This window comes from Amblyomma americanum, chromosome 7 (assembly GCF_052857255.1).
Source record: "Amblyomma americanum isolate KBUSLIRL-KWMA chromosome 7, ASM5285725v1, whole genome shotgun sequence".
Taxonomy (NCBI): Eukaryota; Metazoa; Arthropoda; class Arachnida; order Ixodida; family Ixodidae; genus Amblyomma; species Amblyomma americanum.
In genome coordinates, this window is record NC_135503.1 from 18,423,195 (window position 1) to 18,450,157 (window position 26,963).

General features: G+C 47.2%; 1 protein-coding gene across 1 annotated transcript in view; it reads right to left on the reverse strand.

Annotated features, from left to right (window-relative positions):
* Window positions 1-244: 244 nt before the first annotated feature.
* The window catches only part of LOC144098604 (exportin-T-like), a 37,561-nt gene continuing 10,842 nt past the window's right edge, over window positions 245-26,963 (reverse strand). Inside the window, 18 exon segments of the mRNA XM_077631384.1 lie at window positions 245-489; window positions 3,434-3,532; window positions 3,534-3,563; window positions 4,691-4,738; window positions 5,989-6,153; window positions 6,924-6,991; window positions 13,124-13,331; window positions 14,693-14,878; window positions 15,867-15,966; window positions 16,073-16,215; window positions 17,059-17,230; window positions 17,414-17,508; window positions 18,517-18,636; window positions 19,328-19,396; window positions 20,240-20,368; window positions 21,009-21,080; window positions 21,627-21,689; window positions 26,102-26,297. Of these exon segments, the coding sequence (XP_077487510.1) occupies window positions 460-489; window positions 3,434-3,532; window positions 3,534-3,563; window positions 4,691-4,738; window positions 5,989-6,153; window positions 6,924-6,991; window positions 13,124-13,331; window positions 14,693-14,878; window positions 15,867-15,966; window positions 16,073-16,215; window positions 17,059-17,230; window positions 17,414-17,508; window positions 18,517-18,636; window positions 19,328-19,396; window positions 20,240-20,368; window positions 21,009-21,080; window positions 21,627-21,689; window positions 26,102-26,297 (1,993 nt within the window). The 3' untranslated portion in view covers window positions 245-459.

The window sequence follows — 26,963 nt, forward strand, 5'->3', positions numbered from 1 at the left end:
ATGTCCCCCCCACCCCCAAATGACTTATTACATGAAATTAAATGACATTTAGAATCGCTCTCAAAAATGGATGTTTCCTGAAGACTGCATAATTGTGACTTCATTAATAAATTTTTTTCAACGACTTAAACGACATATCGAACGCACTCCTCATTCCCATGTCTTGCAGTCTGCAATAAAGTCATTCTTAGAGATTTTTTTGCTTACTGATTAGAGCTAAAAATAATGGCATTCAAACACTGTGTTATATAGAGCTTCACAAGCCCATCTGAGTCGCCATTTATTTTGCTCTGCATCATCACAGCCTGTACAAAAAAATTCCATAGAAAGCAATGCATAGAAAACCCAAGGTAAAGTGCAATGTACACAAAGGCCCTTGATAATTGCTGTACACGATCTGCAGAAAAAAAAAAAGCCTTGTCATGCCATTAAAATGGGAACAAAGCCCTGCTCCAAGTGTCAAGATGTCCTCAGCCTTTGGAAGAAAGCCTGCAATAAGGGAAGCAAAGAGAATGCACTTATGATGCACGTGGAACACCAGCTTGATGTACAGTCGGCGACCAATTTTTCGGACTCGAAGGGACCCGAAAAAACGAAAAATGGTTTTCGGGTCCATTCGAGTCCGAAAAATTGGTCCGAATAATCAAACAGTCCGAAAAATCCGTGAAGTACAAAAAAAATCACTTTGCTGAGATGAAATTGGCTTAAAAAAGTCACTGACTTTACCTTGTGGAAAATTTCTCTTGCTGGCGACAATTTGCGCCTGCATTTGCGTCAAAGTTGGGCTTTCACTGTACACACTAGACAGCAAGGTCACGGCGTTTAGTTAAAACACTTCCCATGCTTCTTTGACGAACCCGGCGGGGTCATGTTGTCTACAACGCTAGTGTGCACCATACCGCTCGTCACACACAGGCAAAGACAAGGCACTTTTCGTTCAAAGCGGTGGAACCGCCGGACGCAATCACAATACGGCGAACGGATGTAACTTCGTGAAGACGGAGCACCACTCAGTCGACGCGGTCGGAGGAACTGAAGTGACGAAATGGCGAATGGCACCGCAGTGGCTCAGTGGCGCTCGGCTACTGATCCGGAGTACCTGGGTTCGAACCCGACTTCGATGGAGGCGAAACACAATGTGCGCCTGTGTCCTGTGCAATGTCGGTGCAAGTTAAAGATCCCCAGGTGGTCGAAATTATTCCAGAGCCCTCCACTACGGCACCTCTTTCTTCTCTAAGTCCCGCCTTTATCCCTTCCCTTATGGCGCGGTTCAGGTGTCTGCCGAGATGCAAGACAGATACTGCGCCGTTTCCTTTCCCCAACAACCAATTTTCAATGTATGAGACAAGTGATAACAACCCGTGAGACAACGCTGGCCATAAGCAAGTTGATGGCAATGACAATCTGATTGCCACCTCGAAGTGTCAGAGTTCGCAGGGGCCTCTACTGGGAAAAATGAGGTACCGAAAGTATGTCAAGCCTTTGCCTCCTCTTGAAACATGCCTGTGGCGTCGCTTGCACACCCATGCTGCTAAGTTGCCGCTGTGTCCTAAGTTGCAGACAGTTGTTAAGAGATGGCGCTAGCTACGCCAATGCGCAAGGCTGGTCAGGGTTGTGAGGTGCCGCGGCGGTAGCAGCCAATAGCGGGCATCGGCGGCGCTGCTCTAGCTGCTCGACAAGCGCGGCGCAACCCATCTGTTCAATCGTATTTGAGTGAAGTCGTTGTGTTCTGGCCACTTGCAATGAAATTTTAGTTTTTAGTTTTTTGCACGTGTCACAGTTGTTGCAGTGAATGTAGCTATTGTTCACAAGTAACGTAACAAGACACCCTCAGAAAATATTTTATTTTGACAGATTTGCCTCGTCCTTGAATGTCGCTAACGCAGCATGATGCGAGTCGCACGTAGTTTTGCTTAGTGGTAAACTCGGGGCAGGTTCAACGACAACATAAAAGCAAATCATTTGAGCTTGGCGTATGCTTAAGTCACCTACAATTTAAGCACTTTGCGGGAAATAGGCTTGCGGTCAAGAAACTTGACAACAGGATTTCTGTCGGTAGCGCTGGCGGCATATTTGGTGAACAACGGCTTCATGAACTTGCATGCGACTTTTTACTTTCAGCTCTGCATGCTGTTGTTTTCGTTCGCTTAAACAGTCGAAAACGCGCGGAGGGCACCGTCTGGCACAGAGATGTCATCTGCTACGGCGCGCATATGTTGCAAGCGGCCGCCACAAGGATCGCTAGCTGCTACCTCAAGTGGAAAGGAGGAAAAAGGGAAAGGTAAGGGCAGCAGGATTTTGGCGCACACGGCAGGCATTTTCCTAGAGGAGGCGATGATCAAGCCAATCCAACTGCAGAGTAAATCCACCTCAATCCAAGATGGCGCTTTTTGCGCCGGCGAAAAGCCGATAAGATGGCCGATTTTGGCACACAGGCGACTGAAATTAGTCCGGACTTTTGAAGTCCGAAATATCCATCGCCAATATGAATGCGCTTCTATGGGGTGACTGATGGTGCCTCATCGAAGTCCGAAATATCCTACAAGTCTTAATTATTGGAGTCCGATTTACCCTTGTCGGCTACTCTATAATGGTGCCGCAGACTGTCTTTCCTGACTTGGAAAGGACCCACAAACATTTTCTTAGGAGAACAGAAAGGGGGTACAAACCCTAAAGATTCCTTTGATAACCATGCCCATGGCATTACAGATCACACAGCAGTGTGCATAAACCTAAATGTGGGTAAGTAAAACTGCTACACTGTACTTGGAAGTGGTACTTGCTGCTTTGCTTCAAAAACAAAGTGACAATGTAGTGCACCATTCAGCAAGTTCGTCATGCAACAGTCGCCCTTTACATTGTGACAAAAACATTTTTCTGACATACCAGTCTATGAGTGTTGCGCCAGCTTATTCTTTTTTTTAGTGCGCTAGCACTAAGGCTTCCAATCTAAAAAAAGCCAGTTGTCTGTCTGAAGCCAGCTAGACGTGCAGAAATAATATAAATATTGCTGCGACTGGATTCCGAACCTGCGGTGGCACGAACAGATCGGCTTCACTGGCCACTGCACGACAGCACTGCTATCGTCGCAACCGATCATGCCTTGTGGTAAACAGCAACACACTCTCGCGATGTGCATTGCACATTGTCATCTTCATCAACTTCCATCTATGCGCAATGGATCCACACCACACCGCTATCGCAGCGCCCTCTTTAGGTGTGTCAAATGGTACCAAAATTGTATAATGCGCTACCACTAAGGTCCCTAATCACCTATTTTGCAGATCGACCTTGAACCGAAATGAAATGCAACATGCTAGTGCACATACTTCACATTTGGCCAAGTAAACTAAATAGGCTGTAATTTTTTTTCTTTCAAACCTAACAGCTGCAGAAACAAGGCTGGGAAATGAAAAAGATGGTCATCACCCACCTTGACATAGTTCTTGAACACCTTGGGGTCGCCCCGCAGGTGCATGCAGTAGTCCTGGATCTGCTGTGGCGACAGCCTCAGCAGTGTGGGAAGGTACTGGGGTGCGCAAGTATTCCATGAACTCCTCACCCTGAAACAAATCCCAATTAAATATTACCTCCCGTTATATTTTTTTTTGCATTTCCCCACACCAAGCTCATACTTGCAACGAAATGAGTGTCCCCCTCCCAGACATCTGGAGCAGCTAGAACACTGGTCAGACTAATTTTCCTTATTTTTGGTCTAATCCCAACAAAAATGCACCATCTTGCTCACTTTTTTAAATCCAATTTCAGATCTGCATTGGGGGGGAACTGTCTGAACCGGCGGTTAATGGAGCCAGAGTTATTGATTCGTGTGCGATTCGTGTCGTTATTGCTTCTTTTGAGTTTTCTATAAATTCATTTAGCCATTGATCAGTATACCTCAGTGCAAAGAAAATGGCCCAATAAAAATTAATTTTTATGCATGGCTGCAGAGTCCAAAGAGTGTTCAAAGCAGTTCTTTTCATTTAGCCCGTATTGGTTTGGCAATTTTACAGCACTTGGAATATCAACATTCAAGGTGTACCTATCAAGCATCGATAAACTTTGCAAAATAGAAAACCCTTGAGTCCTGATTGAGCCATTCTGCTTTGAACATTGCAAACACCGCACTTTTAGCTTCCCTTGGGGAAAAAATTGCATCTCTACTGGCTTAACTGCAGAGATATCGACAAACGAAAACAACCAGAGGCCCAAATTTTGCATGCCATTTTGTTTTCTGTTCCCGCGCAAGCACACATGAAAATTTAAGTATTATGGTCAAAATACTGATTACGGGAGGAAACAAATTAGTAAAATTGGGAGATTATTAAGGACGGCATTAGTCTTTGGGACCAAAAATAGTGCAGAATAGGTCTTCTGGAAATGGCATCTTTGAAATTTACTCATGATAAACCACTGGCCACTGTTCACCACGTGTGAACTGTATCCTCGCAACAAATTTAACATGTTCCTAACCCTTTTCTCCATTTTGGCTGCCCCTAGCAGCAGTCATATTTTCCAGATTGCAAGACACAAGCACTATGGTGCCTGCTTTTGCTGAAAGCAGAACTGGAAAGATTTGGGAAATTTTCACAATTTTTAGCTTGAAGTTCATGTTTTGTCTTTAAATAACTTCATAAACGATGCAAAAAGCGAGAATTCAACATTCCAAAAATGCAACAAAGGTACACACCCGTTCGGCAAGGATGGTCTTCATGCAAAGAGCACTTTCAGATAAGGCCTGAAAAGGAAAAGGTAAGAACAATGTCAAGAATTACAATTTACATGGATCCCACAAGTAAGCAGGCAAGTGCACAGTTAAGATTTTTGTGGACATGGACAGACAACCCACAAGTTGCAGAAATAACTAAAAAGAGAAAGCAAAGGAACAAGTAAAATTAGCTGAGGATCATCGTGCAGCTTACTACTTGCAGTTAGCACTTGGAGGAGCTTGCTAAATGAAAATGAAAATTGGTTTTTGGGGAAAGGAAATGGTGCAGTGTCTGTCTCACATCTCCAGGGACACCTGAACCACACCATAAGGGAAGAGATAAAGAAAGGAAGAAAGAGGTGCGGCAGTGGAGAGCTCAGGAATAATTTCGACCACCTGGGGATCTTTAGTGCACTGATGTCATACAGCAAGGGGGGGGGGGGGGGGGGGGGGGGTTTGTGTTTTCGCCTCCATCGAAACATGGCCACCGTGGTCGGGTTCGATCCCGGGTACTCTGTGTCAGTAGCAGAGTGCCCTAAGCACACGCAGCCTCAGGTTTATGCACAGATATGTTGACCTGAATTTTTGCAATTATGTTATTGGTCGACTGACAATGTGGCACCAGCATGTTATCCATTCAGTGGCTGCACATGGACGGCTACAGTACCAGTCTGATCTCACAACTAAAAATGGAAACATTACAAGCACTGAACAAGCTTTCACCGCTACCCGCTTGCACCACCAGGCAAAGCTGCTGAAGATTAGGCACTGGCTACTTGCTTCAGGAAAGCTGCCATCAACACAGCACACATGCATAACTTTTGGCACATCTGCCAGCAAATCTGCAGGAAAGCGGCAAATAATGTGTCAAGAGCGCTCAGATAATCTTGGGACTCAGTTCAACAAGTTTGCTCTTATCAGATGTGTAGTGCTGAATTGTTTCTTCCTGTCTGTTAGAATTAGCATCTATGTTCTGAATTCTGATTGTTGTTGACAATTTCTTATTCTTCGTACTATGTATTTCTGTTTGTGATAGGCTACTGTGATATGGCTCGGGTGCCTCATAAAAGGTAAGGGTGTGGGCGAATAAACCGTACTTGTAAATTGGCGCCCGTCCTGTTGTGTTCTTGTGCCTCTCTTGTCCTTGTCCCTTTCGCGCCGTCCTGACATCAACAACAGCACTTCCAATTTGAAGGGTGGGTTAAGTAAGGCTAGCAGTTCATACTGCACGCCTCTCTCTGACATTGCCAGATGAGTGTCTCCGTAGCTACAGTACGCACCAAGATGGTCTGAGCGTCAGTCAGGTCAAAGGTGTCCTTGAGTGGTGCATGGAAGCAGGCTGGTACGACCGACTTGTACACGAAGTCCACAAAGTGCGGCTCAGCGTCTTTGCCGCCCCACAGCTCCACCATCTTGCGCAGAATTGTGAAGCAGGTTTTCTGAGCCTGGAAGAAAATGGAGAGTAACTGCTAAGGATACTAGAGGCACAGACTAACAGTGCGTTAGCCAGTCATCAAAAACATAAGAGAACACTGTGGCAATGCATGCGCTTTAATGATGCCAAGAGCAAAACTTGCCATAGGACACATGTACTGCTGTCATTAACCCGTGTTTGACCCCTCACCCACTCTGCCCTCTTCCCGCCTCTTAATGTTACACCTACAGTTAAACCTCGACGTAACAAACTTCAATAAAACGAAATCCTTGACATAACGAAGTATTCCAGTTTTCATAACTTTGCATCCATAAAACATGTATTTTTAGCCTCAATATAATGAAGATTTTGGCGCACTTTCAGTGCAACGAAATTTCATTGCTGGCTGGAAACGGACCTGCGGAAAAATTGTATCGCGGGCGCGAGTGGTTGAATGGAGCTCGTGCTGATCAGGCAGCTACCAGGGGCGCGGCCAATAAGCCGCGTAGCTCAGGCAGGCCAGGAAGCTCTCCCCCGGAGGAGGGGCAGGCGGAGGAGCACTGCCCTTCCAGCGTGCAAAATGTGACGAGACGAGAGAGAAAGGCGCGAAGACGCTGAAATTCAAATTTTGATTACAGATAACTCTGTTTCTACAAAGCGCATTAAAAAGTTCTTCCTGGACAATATTCATGAAGCGGCGTGCTTTAACATCCCCGGCATACTGCAACTTTATTAGAGCCCCTTTAAAATATGCATAGGTTCTTAGGACTCGAGATGCAGTTTCCTTTGAATAGAACTTACCACTGGGTCCGGGAACTCAACGGCCCCTTGGATGATTGTCGTGAACACCTGCTCCAAGCTCTGTGCATCTGAACAATGGGGACAAGCAAGCGATACACGGCATGAAACGGAAGGCCTTACTACAAGCAGGCACATCACAACTCACTAAGTAAAAAATCTTTCTGCAAACATTTCACAGTGTATAACACTTGGACATAAGGTGCCAGCTAGCAAGTATAGCATTACAGATTCTTATAAATAACAGGCTGTGTCAAATCTAAACTCTGCTAAGGCTGAAGCATGGGATGCTTAACAGCACATTAGTATTCAAATCAAATCAATCTTTTTCTTCTTTCTCAAGGAGAAAGGGGGGGGGGGGGGGGTGACGGGTAAAAGCCGTTTAATTGCGGCTTGACAAAGCCTGGCCCCCTCTGTGTACAGTTCGGCAGCAGTAGTTTGAAAATAAAATTCAATTGGACACCTGTCAGGCCATAACACATTCAGTTTGGTGCAATACATTAAGCTGAACACATGTCAGCTTAAAAATCAAAGCCAGTAAAACAAAATTTCAGCACCATTCAACAAATACAGTCGAGCCCACATATAACGGCCCCGCTTAAGAACTTTTGCTTTTATAACGAACGAGACCTGCGCGACCTTCAAAATATGCATTGTTTCAATGGCACAAAATCACACGTATAACGAACGTCATTAAGCCCTGCTGATCGGTTACAGCGAACGGACAGCGCAAACCCGGCGCCGCGATGCAAGATAACCTGCCTTCGACCCCTTTGCACGGTATGTTTTCCCGAGCCTCATCGCAGGCGAACTGCCCGTCCCGTTTCGTGGTGCCGCTCTCAAGCGAGCTATCCCTCCCCCGTCGACGTGCCTTCCAAGATCGCCCTCCCGCCCCTCCTTGCAGCACCCCTCCCCTTTCCTCACTCTCTTGCAAATCTGTGCGTGGCCACCACTGGTGCCGATAGCGGAGGCCACGCTCCGTGAAGCAGGCCTTCCGTGGGAGCCAAGAGGTGGCTGCACTGACGCTCACGGACGACCCTTATCGGTCTCTCCGGTGGTGTTGTACGCCTGTATCTTTAGCTTGATTGCCGCTTGTGCACGCTGCACGTCTACCCCATCGCGCGCTTTGTCACTCTTGTTGCGGTGCGGATGTCTCGTTGGCTTCGTTCCAATCTCGGGGCCTGGTTGTAATTCGGGATGGCAGACGGGAACACCGTGCCCATTTCCATTGTATTCATCGGTAGAGATGATGAAAGCGGCCTGGGCGGAGGTGACGGCCGCTGGCGTGCGGAACTGCTTCCGCAAGGCCTGCTTCGTCGAAAAAGTGTCTGGTGTCGAGCCGGATGCTTCGGAAGATGACCAGCCCAGCGGCGATTTGTGGCAGCGTGTTGTCGACTCTGACATTGGTTGGAATGATTTTATTTCTGTGGATGACGACGCCGACATCACGGAACCGTGCAAGGGCGAGGGCATAGTTTCTGAAGTGCGGGACGAGAGCGATGCGGAAGAATCAGATGAGGATGAAACTTCGGAGCCAGCACCCATAAGCGCGCCTCTAGCAATGGGTTACATAGAGAGCCTCAGACAACTTGTCTATGCCAAGGACCATGGCAAAGAGCATGCTTCTGCTTTAAATAAACTGGAAACCTCCCTCATCAGATCTGCACAGCACAAACAGATGTCCATCATGGACTTTTTCGTAAAGAAAAAATTTTGTTTTGACAACCAACTGTCTTTAAAGCTGTGGCCCACTTACTACAAACTTCGGGATATAAAGAACGGACGCCGCTGATGCTCATGTTCGTTATAAGCGGGCTCGACTGTACAGAGCACTACATGGCAATCCAAGCACAGCATCGAAGAAAATAAGCAACGGGCAACAGACATCACGAGCGCCAGAAGTACAAACAAAAGTACTATACAGAAACTATAAAGTGTCGGCCATAAGGAAATATGCATGAATTTATCTTTCCCATCTCGGCAAGGTTACTTAACACTTTCGTGACCGCACCTATTCCCGTCGACAGTATGTTGTCGATTATACAAGTTTGAATTTTGGCGCCTCTCCGAGCGTTATGGACAGCGAGCGCCGTCGAGCGGGTTAAAGAGAGACTATGTTATCAGTTTTGGAGTTGTGTTTCCCTTTTCCACAGCGCAGGGATTTTTCAAGTGCCTGCATAGTCGGGGCGGCGAGTGCTCGTTGTTTCCGAGATGGCATCCGCGTCGCGCGCGTCCGCTCCATGGAAGCGGCGTGTTGCAACGGATTCCGACGCATCTGGGCTCGAATTTGCGATTGATCGTAGCAGCACAGACTCGGAAGATTTCTTCGATTCGTCGGACTTCAGTACGGACAACGAAAGTGTGGCAAACCACCCCAGAACATCGACAGGTATCGGCCGGTGAGTTTTGCTTTCTTCTCGGACCGTGTTATCGTGCCGTAAGAATTTTCAGCGTGTTCTAAAGGTCACAGTTCTTATCTGCAGGGTGTCAACGTCATTCAGACAGGACCATTTGCTGGCAGCCGCGCAGAGAGTGGAGTATTGTCCACGAAGACCGCCGGGAGTGGGCCTTGGAATCACGCTCCGGAGTGCTGCACGGCGGTCCCTGTGTACCTGAACAGTTTTTGTAGATACAAAGCTAATATTTGCAGGCTAATTTCATATGGCTCTTTTGTTGAAAATGTATATTTCGATTGTTTTAAATATTTTTTTCTGAAAGCAGCATTGATGTTTTTATCGCTCTTTCTCGTTGCGATTTTTTTGCTTTGATAATTTTTTTCTTACTATCACTAATAAATATGTTGTTTGAAATCAATACCGTTGGAAAGATAATTTCTTCTACAATTTGATACCACACACTTCAACATGAATCATTTTCTGTGGCAGGAAAAAAATAATTACCAGACTACACGAAAACTACCAATTTTCCCGCGGTCACTAAAGTGTTAAAAGAACAGCTGCATGATATGAAATGGACTGGTGACCGTAATCTGTGCGACAGAAAGGCACAAACCATGAGGCATTTTGACGAGTGTTGTAGATATAAGTGCGTGGTCGAAGGTTTATCAAATTCAGGAAGCTATGATTACATGCCAAGAACCGACGACCGATATGTACTCCATGCCCTCTTCTTTATGACAAATTACCAAAAGCATCTTAAGTTGTGTTACAAACCATTAAAATCAGGACGTATACCAGGCACCACTTGGGTTTCCCTAAGGTGTGTAGGGATGGAGTAGATTCGAATTAAGGGAGTATAATTATAGATAGTGTAAGGTGGGGTTCATTCGGAGAAGCTTCTTAACGGGAGCAGGGCCAATAGCAGTTCGAGGTCAGCTAGTCCAGCCAGCAGTGTGCACCAGCGTCATCGATATGGGGCAGAGAGTAGACATCTTTGTGTGTGATCTTGTTAATGCGGCGGTAATCGATGCAAAATCGAACGGAGCCATCCTTCTTCTTGACGAGGACAACCGGGGAGGCCCAGGGGCCGGTGGAAGGCTGAATAACGCCGCTTCAATAACTCTTCGTTCAGTGGCGGAAACACGACATGGGTGCGGCGGTGTCAATGCGATGCCCGACAGTTAACATGCGCCCCAAAACGTGTTGGCGGCAATCGAAGGAGGAGCGAAGAGCAAGAAACTGGGCTCGCTGAGTTGGAAATAGAGTGGCGTCAACAGAGCGAAAGAATAGGTCGGTCAACAACGGGGCGGGTGCCAGAGTAGGTGAGCTGAGGGCGTCCATGGCGACCGGCGGTGATTCTGTGGCAGCGTCGGGATGGTTGAAAACAGAATCAAAGAGCTGCACGGTGCTTACGTATTCTCCACGGTGCAAAGTGATGGGGTTGAATTCACACAGTGCGGTGAGGCCTTTGGAGAAAGTGAGCAGGGCATAAGGCAGCGGCAGACAATGACGACGCAGAAAAGTAGGAGACTGCGTGAAGAGGACACTGGCATCGCGAACACAAGCACAGGAGAGAGGCACAATCACGGAAGAGCACGCAGGCATATCGGCACTGTCGGCGACAGAAGCTTTGGCAGAAACAGGGGCACCACAAATTTCAGTCTCTGGCACGAGATTCGGCAACGCAGAGAGCACTACTTGAGCCCGAGCAAAGTCGATGACCGCGTCATGAAGCAATAGGAAGTCCCAGCCCAAGTTGATCGAATGTGAACATGACGGCAGAACGATGAACTCAACAAAATATAAAATGTCTTCTATGACTACTCGAGCAGTACACGCTGCTAACGGCTGGATGAGGTGCGCACTTGCAGTTCGTAACGACAGGCCAGAAAGGGGTGTCTTCACTTTCTTCAAAGATTGGCAAAGTGCTGCATCCATGACAGAAACGGCAGCACCGGTGTCGACAAGCGCCATTACAGATACGCCCTCTACAAAAACTTCAATTAAATTAGCGGCAGACAAACGAGGCCTTTCAAATTTCGACGACTGCACAATTCTTGCCTCGTGGACTGTGGCACCTAGTTTTCCTCTTGAGTGGTCGAGGGACGCCGTCGCATCGGAGAGATGGAGCGCCGACGTGGAGAAGGCGAACAGCGTCCAGAGAAGGGGGTGCGCTCAGGAGACAGAGAGCGGCTTAGGGGTGGCTCAGCAGGAGGTGAGTACTGACGCTGGGACTAGTAACCGGAAACTTCAGGAGGTGTTTGTGAGACGTTTATGTGTCGACGGCAAAGCCGCGCCACATGACCTGGCCAAGCCGCAGAAGTAGCAGATCGGGCTGTTGTCAGGCGTGCGCCAGGAGTTTCCCGGTTGAGCAGGCGGTCGATTATTATCAGGCATGCCCCAGGAGGTTCGCAGATGTGCAGGCGGCGGAATAAAAGCAGCGGACCCTCGAACGGGACCAGGAGGCGGAGCATAGGTAGGTGGACGAGGTCGCGCAACAACGTCCGCATACGTCAGAGGGGCCGCGAGAGGTGTGGGCTGAGGAACTTGCGGGAGACCCTCAGCGACCTGTTCTTGAATGATGTGCCGCAAATTCGGAGTTATGTGTGGTGATGGCTCTTGATGGCATGAAATAAGCGAGAGCTGGCGAGCAACTTCTTCACGGATGGAGCTCTTGATGTGCGGCAGGAGCGATGACTGGTCTCTTGCATCGATCCAAGCCAGCAAGCGAGTCGTCGTTTGTGGTGTGTTCGCGTGTCAGAGCCCTCTGCTTGCGTAGTTTGTCGAAGCTCTGACATAGGGTGACGACTTCCGCGACGGTGCGCAGGTCTCACGCCAACAACATCTGAAAGGTGTCGTCATCAATGCCCTTGAGAATATGCCTGATCTTGTAGGCTTCGGATATCTGAGCGTTCACCCTCTTGCACAGATCGACGACATCCTCGATGTAACTCGTGAATTTCTCGCCTTCCATGCTGCGACCATACACGCAAGCGCTGTTCGGCACGGAGTTTTCTGACTGCCGGGCGGCCGAATACCTCTGAGAAGTTTTCTTTGAAAACAGACCATGATGCAATGTTTGCCTCGTGGTTGCAATACCGCAGGCTCGCCACGCCCGTGAGTTAGAAAATCACATTGTTCAGTCTGGTTGCCGCGTCCCACTTGTTGTATGCGCTCACCCGATCATACGATGTGAGCCAATCCTCAACATCATGGTCGTCCGTGCCACTGAAGATAGCGGGGTCTCCCTGGCGGAGAGAACCAGCACAGACGACGATGGCCGGGCTCACTTGTACGGCTTGATGGTTAGGCATCGCGGTAGGGGGTAGTGTTCGGTTGCGGAATTCTAGGGTGAGAGGATATCACCCAGCACTTCCACCAAACGTAAGGTGGGGTTCATTCGGAGAAGCTTCTTAACGAGAGCAGGGCGAACAGCAGTCCGAGGTCAGCTAGTCCAGCCAGGAGCGTGCACCAGGCGATGGCCATGTGGCTCGCGCGTATGCTCGTCGTCTTCCTTACAGATAGTAATGAGCAATTACTCCCTTATGTCCCTATTTAAAAACGTGCTGTAACATGGTCATTGGCCAGGAATTTCTGGTGGACCGTGCCAAGACATTGGCTAAAAGGCCCCGGCCTTGAGGCTCCACACTTGGTCTCAGCTGCGTACAGTAAAGTAGTTTATCATTAGTATACACATATGCTATAACAAGGAAACTGCCGCACCAATCACAACAAAATGTGTTGCACATAAAAAGTGCACCCTAGTAAGCAATGGACGGGATTCCTGGATGACACTGTGCTCACCTTGAGAGGCAACCACCTCGACCACGTTGTTGGTGATGATGGCTGCCACGAAGAGGAAGTAGGCGCGCTGCAGCAGCTGCCGGTCACGCAGTGCCTGCTCATCACCAGGCTCCACGGGGGCAGCCAAGGCACCAAAGATGACCCCGACCAGAGGCATGAACATCCGTTGCAGGAAGGGCACCACCTCTTTCTGGAACACCCAAGAAAGCTGCCCCCCTTGCAACCTCAGGTGGCCCAACCCGGAGGGGAGCCCGTCTCAAGGGCCTGCATTCTGACTTCGACCCTTCGCACTCTGATTGGATGAAGCACGCTCCCTTGTAGCAAAAAGTGTAGTGTACAGTTGAACAGTATGATCCCATTGGAATCTTGCCACAGGTGTGTAAAGTGATTTTCCAAACTAAAAGCACAATACACCCAAGGACAATATTATATGTACTCTTACATAAAATCATATCACCCAACAGAACATGTCTCGAAATATAAGGTTGCTCGCCAGCAAGGAGAACCAGACTTTTAATCAGTGCTTTTCAGCATAGCTGCTATGCAACTGAGATAACATCAAAGTTGATTTGATGCCATGGGTAACTGTTCCAGAATCGGTGCACCTATGCCACTGTCAATACTGTTGCTGCACCTGCAGTGTGAGACGCCATACGGCAAGAAACGGTGTGTGGCCGCATCAAGCACGATTCAGCAGCAAAACGAGTGACACAATTCAGCCAATCGGTGAATGTTTTGATGGCTCAATTCGTGTAGGAATCAAAGTTAGAACATGGGTTCACGTTCTGCTCAAGCTGTGGCTAAGGCTACCTGAATGCACACGAATCCCCCTCAACAGATTTAGGAACAGAAGCTGGAAAACAGTAACGATCTACGTGAGAAGGCTCAAGACAGCGAAAGAAAGGCTTTCTTTCTCCACGGGCAGGATGCACCGTATGTCTGTAAGGCACTCAGCCATGTTGAGCCAGGAACAAACACTGGCTGCTTAATGAGTGCAATGCAAGTAGTCTATACTTCATCCCACAAGCTGTTTGCAGCATTGTGAAAGGTAGAGCTCTCTCGTTCAATCAGGACCAAGGAAGACAGCAACTAGTCCTTCGAATATTTGAGCAGAGTTGTGACAATTTTTCTGAACAATTTATTACAGTAATTAAAAAGGTAGTTTAGGATGGTGTTTTGAAAGTATAGCAAGCGTTCCATTCACTGGTAAAATTAGCAGAGAAGTCCGCAGAGAAAATGGTGCGCCGCCATACATTAACATGGGGCCCCAGAATCGGCCGAGTCTCCTGTGCGTACCTAGTGCTCTTTCCTTCCCAGGGATGGAGCCACCAGTTTCGCGGTGAGAGGCACTGAGAAATACCTTTTGCAGCGCAAGGCGTTCCGATTGGCTCAGGTCGCTGCAGCCTTCACAGCGCTGCAAACAACTTGCGAAATGAAGTATAGGCCAAATCGCCCTGTTGGCAGACAATGCCTTCCCAAGATCAGTGGCACACAGGACTTCGTGTGGCACACACTACTGCGCTGACACAACAGACCAAAGGCCCTTGCCAATGAGTAGAGCCTGCCCACCTTGAACTTGCAGACGATCTGATTGATAAGTGGGATGAGCTCCTGCACCGAGCGCACATCTGGGTTGCGCAGGAGCGCCTCACAGGCCCGGGGTACCAGCGGCAGCACCTCCTCCTCCAGGCACACCACCATGCGGTGCAGGAACTGTCGCACACCTGCCTGGAGCAGCGGCTGCTCGTATGGAAGCTGAGCCAAAAAGAGGGCACATATCAGCTGGCTCACCGGGCACTAACTGCCTCCGCAAAACAAGCCATCGTAACTAGGCTTTCCAACTTGATAATATCAACTCCCAACGAATAAAGAGCAGGCATTGGGGTCACACCCTTTAGTCGCACCTGTCCCGTCAGCGATGTGTGCATGCTGAACAATGATGCCATCAATATGCATGGATGGGGGTTGGTCAGGCCAAAGAAACAGAGACACTGAAGCTTCCTCTGCGCGCGGTGCAATGCACAGTATTGACTGGTAGCGCTTAATCTTGGCACTGGGTGAATGAAAATGAGCAAATGAGACGCAATTTTGTCTGGTCCTCTTAATTTTGATTTTTTTTTCTTGTAAGTGGAACAACTTTCACTTGCTCTTTCCAATTTCTAAAATTTCACTGGACCCTGGAACACGTTGGAAGTCATCTTAACAAAAATATAAGGCAGTGAAGGAAAATGTCCTGCTGCCGGCTGAACCAGGTTAACAGATGTCCCGATGATGACTGGTGCATTCATCACTTTGAGTTACTACAGGATCCCATGTGACCATTAATGTACGTAGAAAGTAACTGTGACATGGCGCCAACAAACGTGTCATCTGGTTCTATTGCAACAGCACCAGAACGCAGCTGTCACTTGCTGCCAGATCCCAGATAGCAAAAGCAGAAATCCACGCTACCATCACCTTTGTGAAGGTGTGAAACTGCACTAGTTTTAGCTAACCAAAGTCAGTGTATATGGAACACCATTGCAGCAGTTATTAGGAGCAAAATCAAGCACTCCAGCTAAAATAGAACTGTGATGTGAAAAAACTGCAGGGCAGATGAATGAAAAATAAAAGGCGCCACCAATGTGTTTTGCAGTGTGCATGAATCCAGAGTGACAACTGCAAGCCAGCAAGTCGCAAAAACGAAGCAATCTTTTGCACCATGCTTTCACCACCTATTCAAGGAAAGAGTGGCAGTACTCACATCTAAGGCCTGCAGAAACACCTGAAGTGCTTCCAGGTAAATAGAAACACAGTTACAGGCCTTCATGGTTTGCTGGTTAGAGAATGCCTTGCTGGTCCGACTGAAATAAAACGAAACAATAAAGCCAAACTTGAAGTCTCTCGTCTTTCAGTCTCAGGACGCATATTTCGACCCACTAGAATTAACTCAGTCAAACAGGCACACACCTGGTCACTGCCATTGCATGGTTCATGCATTCCGCAATGTCCCGCCGCTTCTCCTCCACAGGCTCCAGAGGCATCCGCTGGACCAAGGACTCATACTTGCGCATGACGGGTGTCAGCTGATTCTTCATAAGCAGCTGCTTCTTCTGAAGTCAAAGTGCATGTAAAATACAAGGGCAACATTAACAACAAAAAGAGAAAGAGTACAGCACTGAATTTGTTAAATGGGGGGGAGGAGGAACTGACCCCTGATTTACATGGTTAAGCTAAATGTGACTTAGGTGTGCCAGCACGTTTGCCCTTGTATAGGGGCGATCATTTGGATCAATGCGGAAAAAATGCGATAGCATTCACTTCAGCATCTATGAGCACGTTATGGCTCCTCTTCAGCAACTTCCCCTTGCGGACGCATTTAATTTTGCTGAACCATTCTTGGTCCTGCCTCTATGTTCTCTCCCCCACAAGTGGAGAGGGGATTTCTTTTTCTCTTTCTACCTTGGCAGGTGGAGGCTTCACCCAGGCGTAATGGCTTTTTCGTGCTAGCGCACTAAAAAATAAACGACTAAGAACCATGCTGCAGAAAAAGAATGTACGTTGTCATCTTTTAATGGAACTGCTATTGACAGTATAGCTTTATGACGGTTTTAAAAGGGAAACATGGGTTTTTGACTCGGGAAGCAATGCTTTCATATTCTGGAAGTAGTGCAAAACAAATGAACACAAAAGATGAAGGAAACAGGACAGGGCATGTTCTTCCCTGTATTTGTATCCATTTGCTTTTGTGCTCAGCCATGATGAATACTACCCAACCTGCCCAACTGTTCACCCATCAGTAGTTGGTTTCACAATTCACCACTGCAAGCTCTGGAGCTCTTAACTCTGAAACAACTTAATTGCAACTCGAAGAGAGATTTCCCACTCATAACTGTATTGCCAAAAATCATCCCCTCCTGTTTGCCGCCACTAGAATGACAACAGACGTGACGCACCTCAGCACTGAACTGCCCAGAAACTATGAGCATGGCAGCTGCTTCGAAAAGGTACAGCTGGTCATCGGGTGACAGGAGGGAGGCCATGGTCACGCCATTTTCAGTGGGGCACAGCACCAGCAGATCCTGCAGTTGCTTCAGGATGTCCTCGGTGAAGTTCAGCATGTGCGCCCTGGAGGAAGAGAACACACAGCAAGGCACCATGAGCCTGTGGCACAGAGCAGCATGAGAACATAATGCAGGCAAGCCAAGCAGCTCGGGATCACTAGAAGGCCAACTGCACAGGAAGGCAGAGGGGAAGGGGGTGGGGGGGTGAAGAAGCGGGGAGGAGAGTGTAGTCAGTACCAGCACTCACTTCTGCGATTTGATGAACTTTGAAAACAGATAGGAAACCCGGCTGCGCACACTGGGACTTGGGTGGCGCAGGCCCCTCTCATCCATGAAGGCAACCTAATCAGAGACAACCCAGTCTTTAGAAACACTATTAAAACAGATCCTATGATATGTTACAGTGTGCTTCATGACACCTTACATGCAAGACGCAAGCACTTGTCATGCTGAAAGCAAGCCCACTTACCTGCGATCTTGTGGCCTCTTACAGTACAGTAAAACTGCATTAATTCGGACTTCAAGAGGCTGGAAGAAATGTTGACTTATCGAAACGCAACTAGCAGTACTGCCAACAGTTTGTGTAACACCATAATAAATACATGCAGTAAAAAACTGGGCAATTGTCACTTGTTTTTGAGATGAAAACTGCACACCAAAGAGAGTTGCTACGAGTTCCATTGATTGCTTTACTGTGCACACACCGGCAGTAGTGTTTAAGCACAAGCTTCCCATAATGACAAGGGTTTCTGCAGCTCCTTTCATTGTGTGATGTGGTAATGCTAGAGCCTGCTCATAAGCAGCGGCACCGCATGCGAGGGTGCTTCATTCACCACACAAACAGCAAAGAGCACATTAGAACGCATACTTCTGGTGCACGGGAAGAATGGCAATACCACACGGACAGAAGCAAGCCAAATGTACATTAGTGCCAAAACAGCAGAATGCCTACTAAAAAGAAAATGAAAAGATCAGTGGCACACCAATCAGTGTCTGAAATGGCATGCAGCTGGGTTGAGCTTGTTGGCTGATATGCCAACCAGACTATGTTGGGGCCTTTTGACTGTCACCGTGCTGCAGTTGTGTTGCTGTCCATGTGCAATAAAGAAAGGTGCACTTCAGGCCATGCCGGTCGTACCTCAATATGGCCCTCCTTCAGAAGCCCATCCAAATTAATTGGTGCAATGCCACCGACTTTTGTGGATGTTGGCCAGGACTATGCTGCCAATTTGAATTATCTGGATTTTTGAATTAATGGGGGTCAAATTAAGGAGGTTTTACTGTAATTCGCCTCTTCCTATGCACTGGTGAACATGCAGTAAGGAAGGAATGAACAAAAGCCATGCTTACAAGAACATCTGGAATGCTTTCCGGGTCCTGGTTGAAGAACTTCTCATATCGCACGATAGTCTCAAAGAACTGCAGAGTCACCGCTGGATGGCCATAGGTGCTGACACCACTGGATACCAGCTATCAAAGACAAAGAAATGTGCAGGAGCAGCTGCTTAAGATAAATGTAACATAACAAATGCAGCATAAAAAGCTTTCCTATACCTTCAAAATGAGAGGTTTTGTTTAGCTGCTTAGACAAGAGTTAGTTTAGCTGCAGCAGCTGCTTTGACTGCCATGCTTCTGCAATCAACGGCTATAATACAATGCGATGCCATAAATACGAGACAACATTGAGTTTCTGCTTTTTGGAATCCCTGTAGCTCAGAGGGATCTTGTTCCTTGTGTTGGCACAGGCATACAAGCTGTTGCTGTTGACAGAGGACATGGAAAGAAATGGTAGTTGACGTTACGCACATTCGAACGGTTCAAAAGCAAGAGGAGAACTGAGCTAGGCGCAAAGGAAGAGGCTACGATGCATACAGCAACAGTGCTATCATGGCATGATCAAGAGAAGCAATCAGGGTGCAGCACGCAAGTATCATGTGCTCTCTCGTCACTATAGAGCCAGCGAGCACATGCACTTCAAGTGGTGATGTCACGGCAAGTGTCACCTGGAGCTATTCTGTTGCGAGCGCTGCTGGGGCAGTGAAATTTACATGAACACACCACCGAGACTTTGGCAAAAGGGGGCCATAATGCTGTCCATTAAGAGTAAGTAAGTCGGGCAGCACATCTGTCACAATCACTGCAGTTGAATGCTGATACAGACCTGCCGCATGATGACAACAATTGGTGCAACAGCATCAGGAGCCCCAGGTATCTGGATATTGTGGAATCCCTGGAAACAGGTTGGAAGAGAGGGAGAGAGCAAACTGTCTATAGGTGACGCATTGGGCTGATAATGCCTTTACATATGTAAATTCCTTTTAATTGCAATGTATTGAAAATTTCAAGATGCCAATTGGCTGCACAGAACTTGCTCACTACAATCACGAACCACATATACAGTAATAAGCAGTGTCACCACTGTGGACAATGAAAAATGCCAGCTCGCACTTCCCTACCCTTGCCATAGGGTACAGAAGTAGGCCAGATGTTCGCCAACAGACTTTGCCAGTCTTCTCCAGAATAAATCTTTTTTTTTTCTGGTTCAAACTTATAGCAGTACTAATTTTTCTATGCTCTACAATCCTACTTTCAACTTTAACACTATATAATGACCCCATGCTGAATACCAGGGACACCCCCTTAAGGAAACTACTTGAAACATATGTGCCTCACAGAAAACACTAATCTGCTTCAAAATAATTCTATGGTTCACAAGAACACATGTAAATAAACAGTGTTTTCAGCAACATCAAAAAATGCTTTTTAGTGTTTCCCAATAGAGGGAGCACAGTTACTGGGACACAGGTGCGAGCAGTTCAGAGCTTCCACTGCATCATCCGGGGCATTTTTAATTGGCTGGAAAGCTTAGCTGTGAGAGTTGCAGAGCTTAAACATCGGTCAGCAAGCTAATGCCAAGAACCAGTAGCACTATGGAATTTGAAGTGGAAATGGAGCCTCTGTGGCCATCCAGAAGACAAACACGGCTGACAACCAACACAGGTTTGGCAGCACGGAACAGCCAATGGACAAGCAGCAATAAAGCAGAAAACTTGCCACTGAACTCAAGCCTCACCGGAATGGCCTCACCAAGCAGATATAAAAAGGAGATGGCAACTTCCACATCTTGGAATGGAAGGCTCCTCCAGTTCTGCAGTGTCGTGCTTATCATGCCCTGCGTCAGTGACAGAGTCAGGTCCTTGTCCTAAAAAGAAGTGGAACAAAAGCAGTAAGTAAAGGCAATGGACGTCGAAATGTGCACACATTCTAGTAGACCCAGTATTAAATAAGACAGCAAGCATAACTTGCACAGTGCTAGCCCCCAATATGAAAAGTGTGGAGAACTGCTTTAGCCCTTTAAACCTCCCTACCCACCCAACACAGAAACAGATTGAGAGGACATATTCATTGCATTTATTCATAACGTATGAGCAATTAATGTTTCTTAATGCTCTGCATACTTGTCTTGTAGCTGGGATTTATTCAAAACAGTAGAATGCACGGGAGATGAGACAGTTTGCTCCAAAGGGCCCACACCGACCCCCCCCCCAGCAAGCAGCCTCTATATCCTGCGGTAAACTTCTATTCACAACACTATTAGTGCAAATTCCTATGATAACAAGTACAAAAATGCTGTCAAGACTGATAATCAGAAGTTCTGCACTCATGTACCACGGACAAATATTCTTTGTGGCACTCGTCCAGCTGACCGTTAAATAGAGACCTGATGCAACAATTGTCCTAGTGTCTGGCCTTTAACAAGACTGGCAAAGACAGCTCCTGGCACCATAGTACAAAGAAGAGTGGCTCTGCACCACTTGATCTAAGGACACTCGTGAACTCACCAGCTGAGCAATGTTGTCAAACAGCACCTTCAATGTTTTTCTGTACTCTAAAAACAAGGCTTCATCTTCCCCCTAAAGAGCAAGAAAAAACAGATGAACATAAATGATGTTACAAAATGCTCAGTGAACACACCAGACAAACAGCAATTCAGGTTATTTACAGTTACACACAGCTAACATTGTATAACTAGTAATTTCTTTTCGTGTCATTACTAAACTAATTTTTGTTACGTTCCTTGTGTACCTCCTCTGCTCTTTAATGCCTTTTAACCATGAAGGCATTTTTAAATAAAAATAAAATATGAATACTGCAAGGGGTCCCAAAGGCCTGCCCAAAAAATGTGGGCACTTCAGAAGAAATTAAGACATTCGATTTTGTTTTACTGATTCCTTTAAAACCATTTGAGTGCTAGCAAGCAGAGCAAGGTCAATGACCTTTGCCTAACTTTTTCGCCATTATAGTTTGCACTGCACATTCACATATTCTGTTTGATGGTAAAATAAGCATTGCAAATAACGACACACAAATGAATCAAAGCAAGGAATAATATTTTTGTAATCCCCTAGAAGATGAACGCTTGTGAGTCTTTTAGGGTAGGCAAATAAAAGTAAACTCACCTGGCGTTCAAATAAATAAGAGTTGTCATATTTGTATTTGTTAATTACTATGTACAACACCGCCTGAAAAAAAAAAAAGAAGAAAAACGCAGTTAGCAGAACATAAAGTGCCAAGAATTGTCACAGGAATTGAAAACTACACAAACGACCACTTTTTACTTTTTATAAATGGGCTATACAATCAGAACAATCGAGCAAACTTCAATCAAGCGTTTTTAGTGCAACCAGTACTGGACCTGAAGACAGAAGTGGGTCTGCTGTATTAAGAACTAGTTCAGTATAAAACTACACAAAAAGGAAGTCCAAAGAGACACCTTGATCCTGCAATTATCAGGCAGAAATGCTCACTCGTACAAGATTTCCGCCAACAAAAATCTTTAAAAACACTGAAATCCCTCTGCACTGATAAATCATAATAGCCCCGGCTTAATTAGGATATGTAATCTTTTAGAAACCATATATGGCCTGTTTACAGATCACCCCAGTTTCAACCAATGAGAACAGACACACTGAAAATGCTACACTTTTCATTGTATGGATCAGGCTAGGCTCTCTGGTATCAGCTGCACCACTGTGCACTGTGTGCACTGGGTGGCACAGTGACGAAAGTTCTGGCTTGCTTGGCCAGATGGGCTTTCTTTTCTATCTTCCATATCGGCATGCCTTCCACAACAACTCAGCAAGTTACCCGAGAATGTTTATTGGTTTATTGCGGTTTAACGTCCCAAAGCGACTCAGGCTATGAGGGACGCCGTAGTAAAGAGCTCCGGAAATTTAGACTACCTGGGGTTCTTTAACGTGCACTGACATCGCACAGTACACCGGCCTCCAGAATTTTGCCTCCACCGAAATTCGAGCGCCACTGCCGGGATCGAACCCGCGTCTTTCGGGTCAGCAGCCGAGTGCCATAACTACTCAGCCACCACGGCGGCACCCAAGAATGTTTACTGTAAGGCTGTTAACAACCATTTGCCAAAACCTCACGTGTTAAGATCAACAAGGAGCTGATCTATCATCTAAAGAGGCAAATTAGCAGAGACTGGCACTTATTTGCAGATGTCTAATGATAAACATTTAATGTGCCTATCAAAAGCACATATCTACAAATATTTTTTCTTTAAAAACAGGAGTAATACCAATGTTTGTCAAACTGCTTTCTAGTGCGGTCTCTCACTCCTGTAACATTTGCTGAGGCTGTGTGGTCTGGTGAACCTGGGCATAACCAAGTGTGCCAGATAAACATGCAAACTGGTGAGTTACCGTATTTACACAATTGTAAGTCGACCCCCCCTCCCCAAATCGCATGTCCAAAAAAAAAAAAAAAAAGTTGACACGAATGTAAGTCGACCCCCCCAACCGCATGTCCGAAAAAAAAAAAAAAACACCGGTGGAACGCTTCAAAAACGAAAATTTATTGCATAGATGGGCTATTCATCCTCACTTGAGTCATCTTCAGTGGTACTGCTGTCGTCGTCGCCGCTGTGATCCCACAGCACATCGTCCTCCATGGAAAGCCCGCACTTCCTAAATGACCGCACCACGACATCGCGTGGAACGGCCGCCCAAGCGGAAATCACCCACCTGCACACAGCAGCCAGGGAGGCTCTCTTCACGCGCCCCGTTGGCGTAAGTTCCCGCCCTTCTGCCGCCAGCTACTCGTTGTACTCACGCCGGAACAAGTCCTTGAATGGCTTGTTAATGCCAACGTCTAGCGGCTGCAGCTGCCCCGTCAGAACGCCGGGAATCACCAGCATATCTGTATCTTCTTTTCGGAGCTCTGCCTTCACTTTCGCAGTAAGGTGGCCGCGAAATGAGTCCAGCACGAGTTGGTTCGGATTGCGATTTTTGGGATGCTCCTGGCCTCAAAAGCCACACCCGACGGTACCAATCAATAACTAAGTCGTCCGTCATAAAGCCTTTTTCGTTCACTCGCACAATCACACCTTTCGGGAACATTTCCTTTGGCATAGTTTTTCTTTTGAAGACGATGTACGGTCGGAGCTTTGTGCCATCTGCTAAGCATGATAGCATAACAGTGAACCGAAGTTTCTCGTTTCCTGTCGTGAGAAGCTTAACCTCGCAAGCTCCCAGCACGCTCACTGTTGTGTTGCTTGTCATGTCGAAGTAGACGGGAGTCTGGTCCGCATTGCCGATTTGGCCGAGCAGGTATCGCCGTGAGTCGCGGAGCTTGAGGTAGTGCCTGTGGATGGCGAGAACTTTCTCCTCGTAAGCAGCAGGCAGCTTCTGGCATACACTAGTATGCCGACAAAGAGAGAAGCCAGCCCTCTTCATGAATTTCGAAGCCCAAGCCCTGCTGGCTTTGAAGTCTGTTCGGAGTATTCCAGCTTCCGCAGCAAAGACCCGGCCTTGTTGCGTGATCATTTCGCATGTCACTGGAAGGGACTGATCACGTATTTCGGTGACATACGCTGCAAGCTTGGCCTCCAGCTCCAGAAAGCGTCCCGACTTCGGCCCGCAGAAACCTCTTCGCTTGGAGTCGCAATCGAAAATTTTGTCTCGCTGCTTCCGCCACTCCCGCACCAACCGTTCAGAAACGTCGAACTTGCAGCTCGCCGCGCAGTTGTTGGTTTCTTCGGCGTAAATCATGGCCTCCCTCTTGAACGCTGCAGTGAATGAGCGCCGAAGGCTTTTCGAACTTGGAGAGCTCATGGCGAAGCACGCGGCCGGCAGTCGAGTCAAAAGCACCAACTCCAAGCACCACCAAACAAAGAGTGATCGGTGTCGGGGCGTCGGCTCTTCTAGCAAACATCGGCATTCCCCAGAAGCGCCGCTGTTACGTATTGCGCAACCAACTGAAATAGCGGCTCTTCCATCAGCTAGCGACACTCCCGGGCGCTGGCGCAGACTCCGCGATTGGAACAGCCGGACAGCGGCCCTTCCCGCAAATGAAATGAAATGAAATTGGTTTTTGGGGAAAGGAAGTGGGGCAGTATATTTGTCTCAAATATCGGCGGAAACCCAGTTGTAAGGGAAGAGATAAAGGAGGGAGTGAAAGAAGGAGAGGAAGAACGAGGTGCCGTAGTGAAGGGCTCCCGAATAATTTCGACCTCCTGGGGATCTCTAACCTGCTGTACTGACATCGCACAGCACACGGGCGCCTTTGCGTTTCGCTTCCAATCGGAACGCTGCTGCCGCGGTCGGGTTATAACCCAAGTATCCTGTTCAGTAGCACTGAACCATCGCGGTGGGTAACGGTATGCGCAGTAAAAATAAAAAAATGAAAAATCCTGGCCAAAAAGCCCGCGGAATACCTGAATGCTATGCTTGGAGCCGCAGAGCAAACAAAAACTTCTAACATCGCAGTAGCGTCCCTGATAGATCGTTTCGATTGTAAGTCGACCCCCTCACTTTGGAATTTTAAATTTCAAAAAAAAGGGTCGACTTACAATCGTGTAAATACGGTAGACCATCGCACACTCCTCAGGTAAAAATCTTCTAAGAAAAAATCCGGAAATAAACGTATTATTCAGAAAAAGAGTATAAATCCGGAAATAAATGTATTATTCAGAAAAGAGTAAGGTTCAAATTGTCTAATGTTGAAAATTGCAACTTTAATGAGGTGCGCAGACATTTACTGACAATTTTCCGATTATCACTTTTTGGCATAAGGTCTGAACAGCTCATTTTCTTGTGCTCCCAATTCAGACCGCATTTGTGCTTTTTTGCTATCTTAAAACGGAAGGTAACTTTGCAACACATCCAGTCCATCGACAGCAATGGTGAAGGTGGCTGAAACCTCTTCCTCGTTTCCGGATGCTTCGCCCCTTGCACCTATGCAGTGTGGGGAAGCCGCCATGACAGCTGACTGCTGCAGATTTTTGCATTTCATGCTGCATTCTCCAGACCCAGTTCATTCATGCTTTATAGTGTAGTGTTTGCTGTAGTTCTCAGATGCTTCAGCCCTTGCCGTTAGGCGCCGCGAAGAAGCACGCTGTGTTTCTCCTCTCCATGTCGCGTACCCACAGGAAGGGCCGCTCATTTGCACATTTTTTCTGATGCTTCGCCCAATCGCAAATAAGCATTGCAGAGAGGCCAACACAGCAAATGACTGCCAATGCATTCTAGCTCTTCACATAGCATGCCCCCGGAGTATGGCCCCATTTTCATGTCCGCACTTGTGTAGCTGGTTGCTGAATATATTATATACGACCAGAATTTGTCAAAATTTTAAATGCAGTAGCCAGGAAATCGCGTTATATCAGGTGACAAACCAGAAGAAAAATATGTAACTCAATGAGACGTTTTTAATGCCAGCGATTCCGAGCTTATGAACCGGGAACATATCAACGAAGTTTTACTGTAGTTCTGACTGGTATTGAATATTACTGACTGCACCTCTCCAGCGGAGGTGTGTGGGATTGATTTCACTGATTTCAACTCTGACTTTGTGTCAAGTGGGGCCACTAAAAAATGCACAATTCACACGGACAAGGAAACAGGGCCCAAGGAAGTACCTCAATATTAGCCTTGTCTGGCTGCATGTAGTTCCCTGCCTGCTTGAGGTACTGGATGTATTCACGTGCAAACTCGGCCACCCCCTGGGACACATCATCATCCTCGTGGCGCAGAAACTGCAGCATGAGCGGAATCTTGGAGGCCAGCTCCGTCTGCACCAGCTGCCGGCTGGCCGCATCCCCTTTTTTCTGCAATCTACCAAGAAATGGGGAAAAGAGTCCACACATGAAAAAGATTGCCAGTCTCAACCCGCATGGTGACAACCCCAGTCGCATGGTGACAACCCCAAACTATAATTCCTTCTCCTGTCTATTTATCCTTCACCTCTTTCATCTCACAAATTATCTCCCCTTCCTGTCCCCTTCTGTGGGGCAAAGCCCACAGTCTACCACTGCACCTCGGAATAGCCGCACACTCCTGGCTACCCTCCTACGAGGGTAGCCTCATAGGTCTCCTCATAAGGGCTCCACCCTATGAGGAAGCTGCCTATGGTATAGAAAAAAAAAAGCTCTCTCTCTTTACATTATCCTGTGGAGATATGACAGTGAAGAGCGCAGGCAGCAGAGGAGGGAGGGAGAGATCACTGACAACAGTAATTTAAGTCGTCTATAAGAGGGGAGGTTCCGAAGAACCAAGGAAACGAGGCACGCACATTAAAAAGTACGAAATGGGAATGTCGGGCCCTTTCTTGGCCTTGACCTGTAGCATGCCAGCAGGAATGCAATTAATGCTTAAACCAGCCTTCTGCCACATTTTCTTAATTCTGCAGCCTTTTCACAAGGTTCAGAAGAAAAGCTTACATTAGAAAACAATTTTTTTGAGATATAACAGTCACATTTTGTGAGAGTACTCATAAACTTA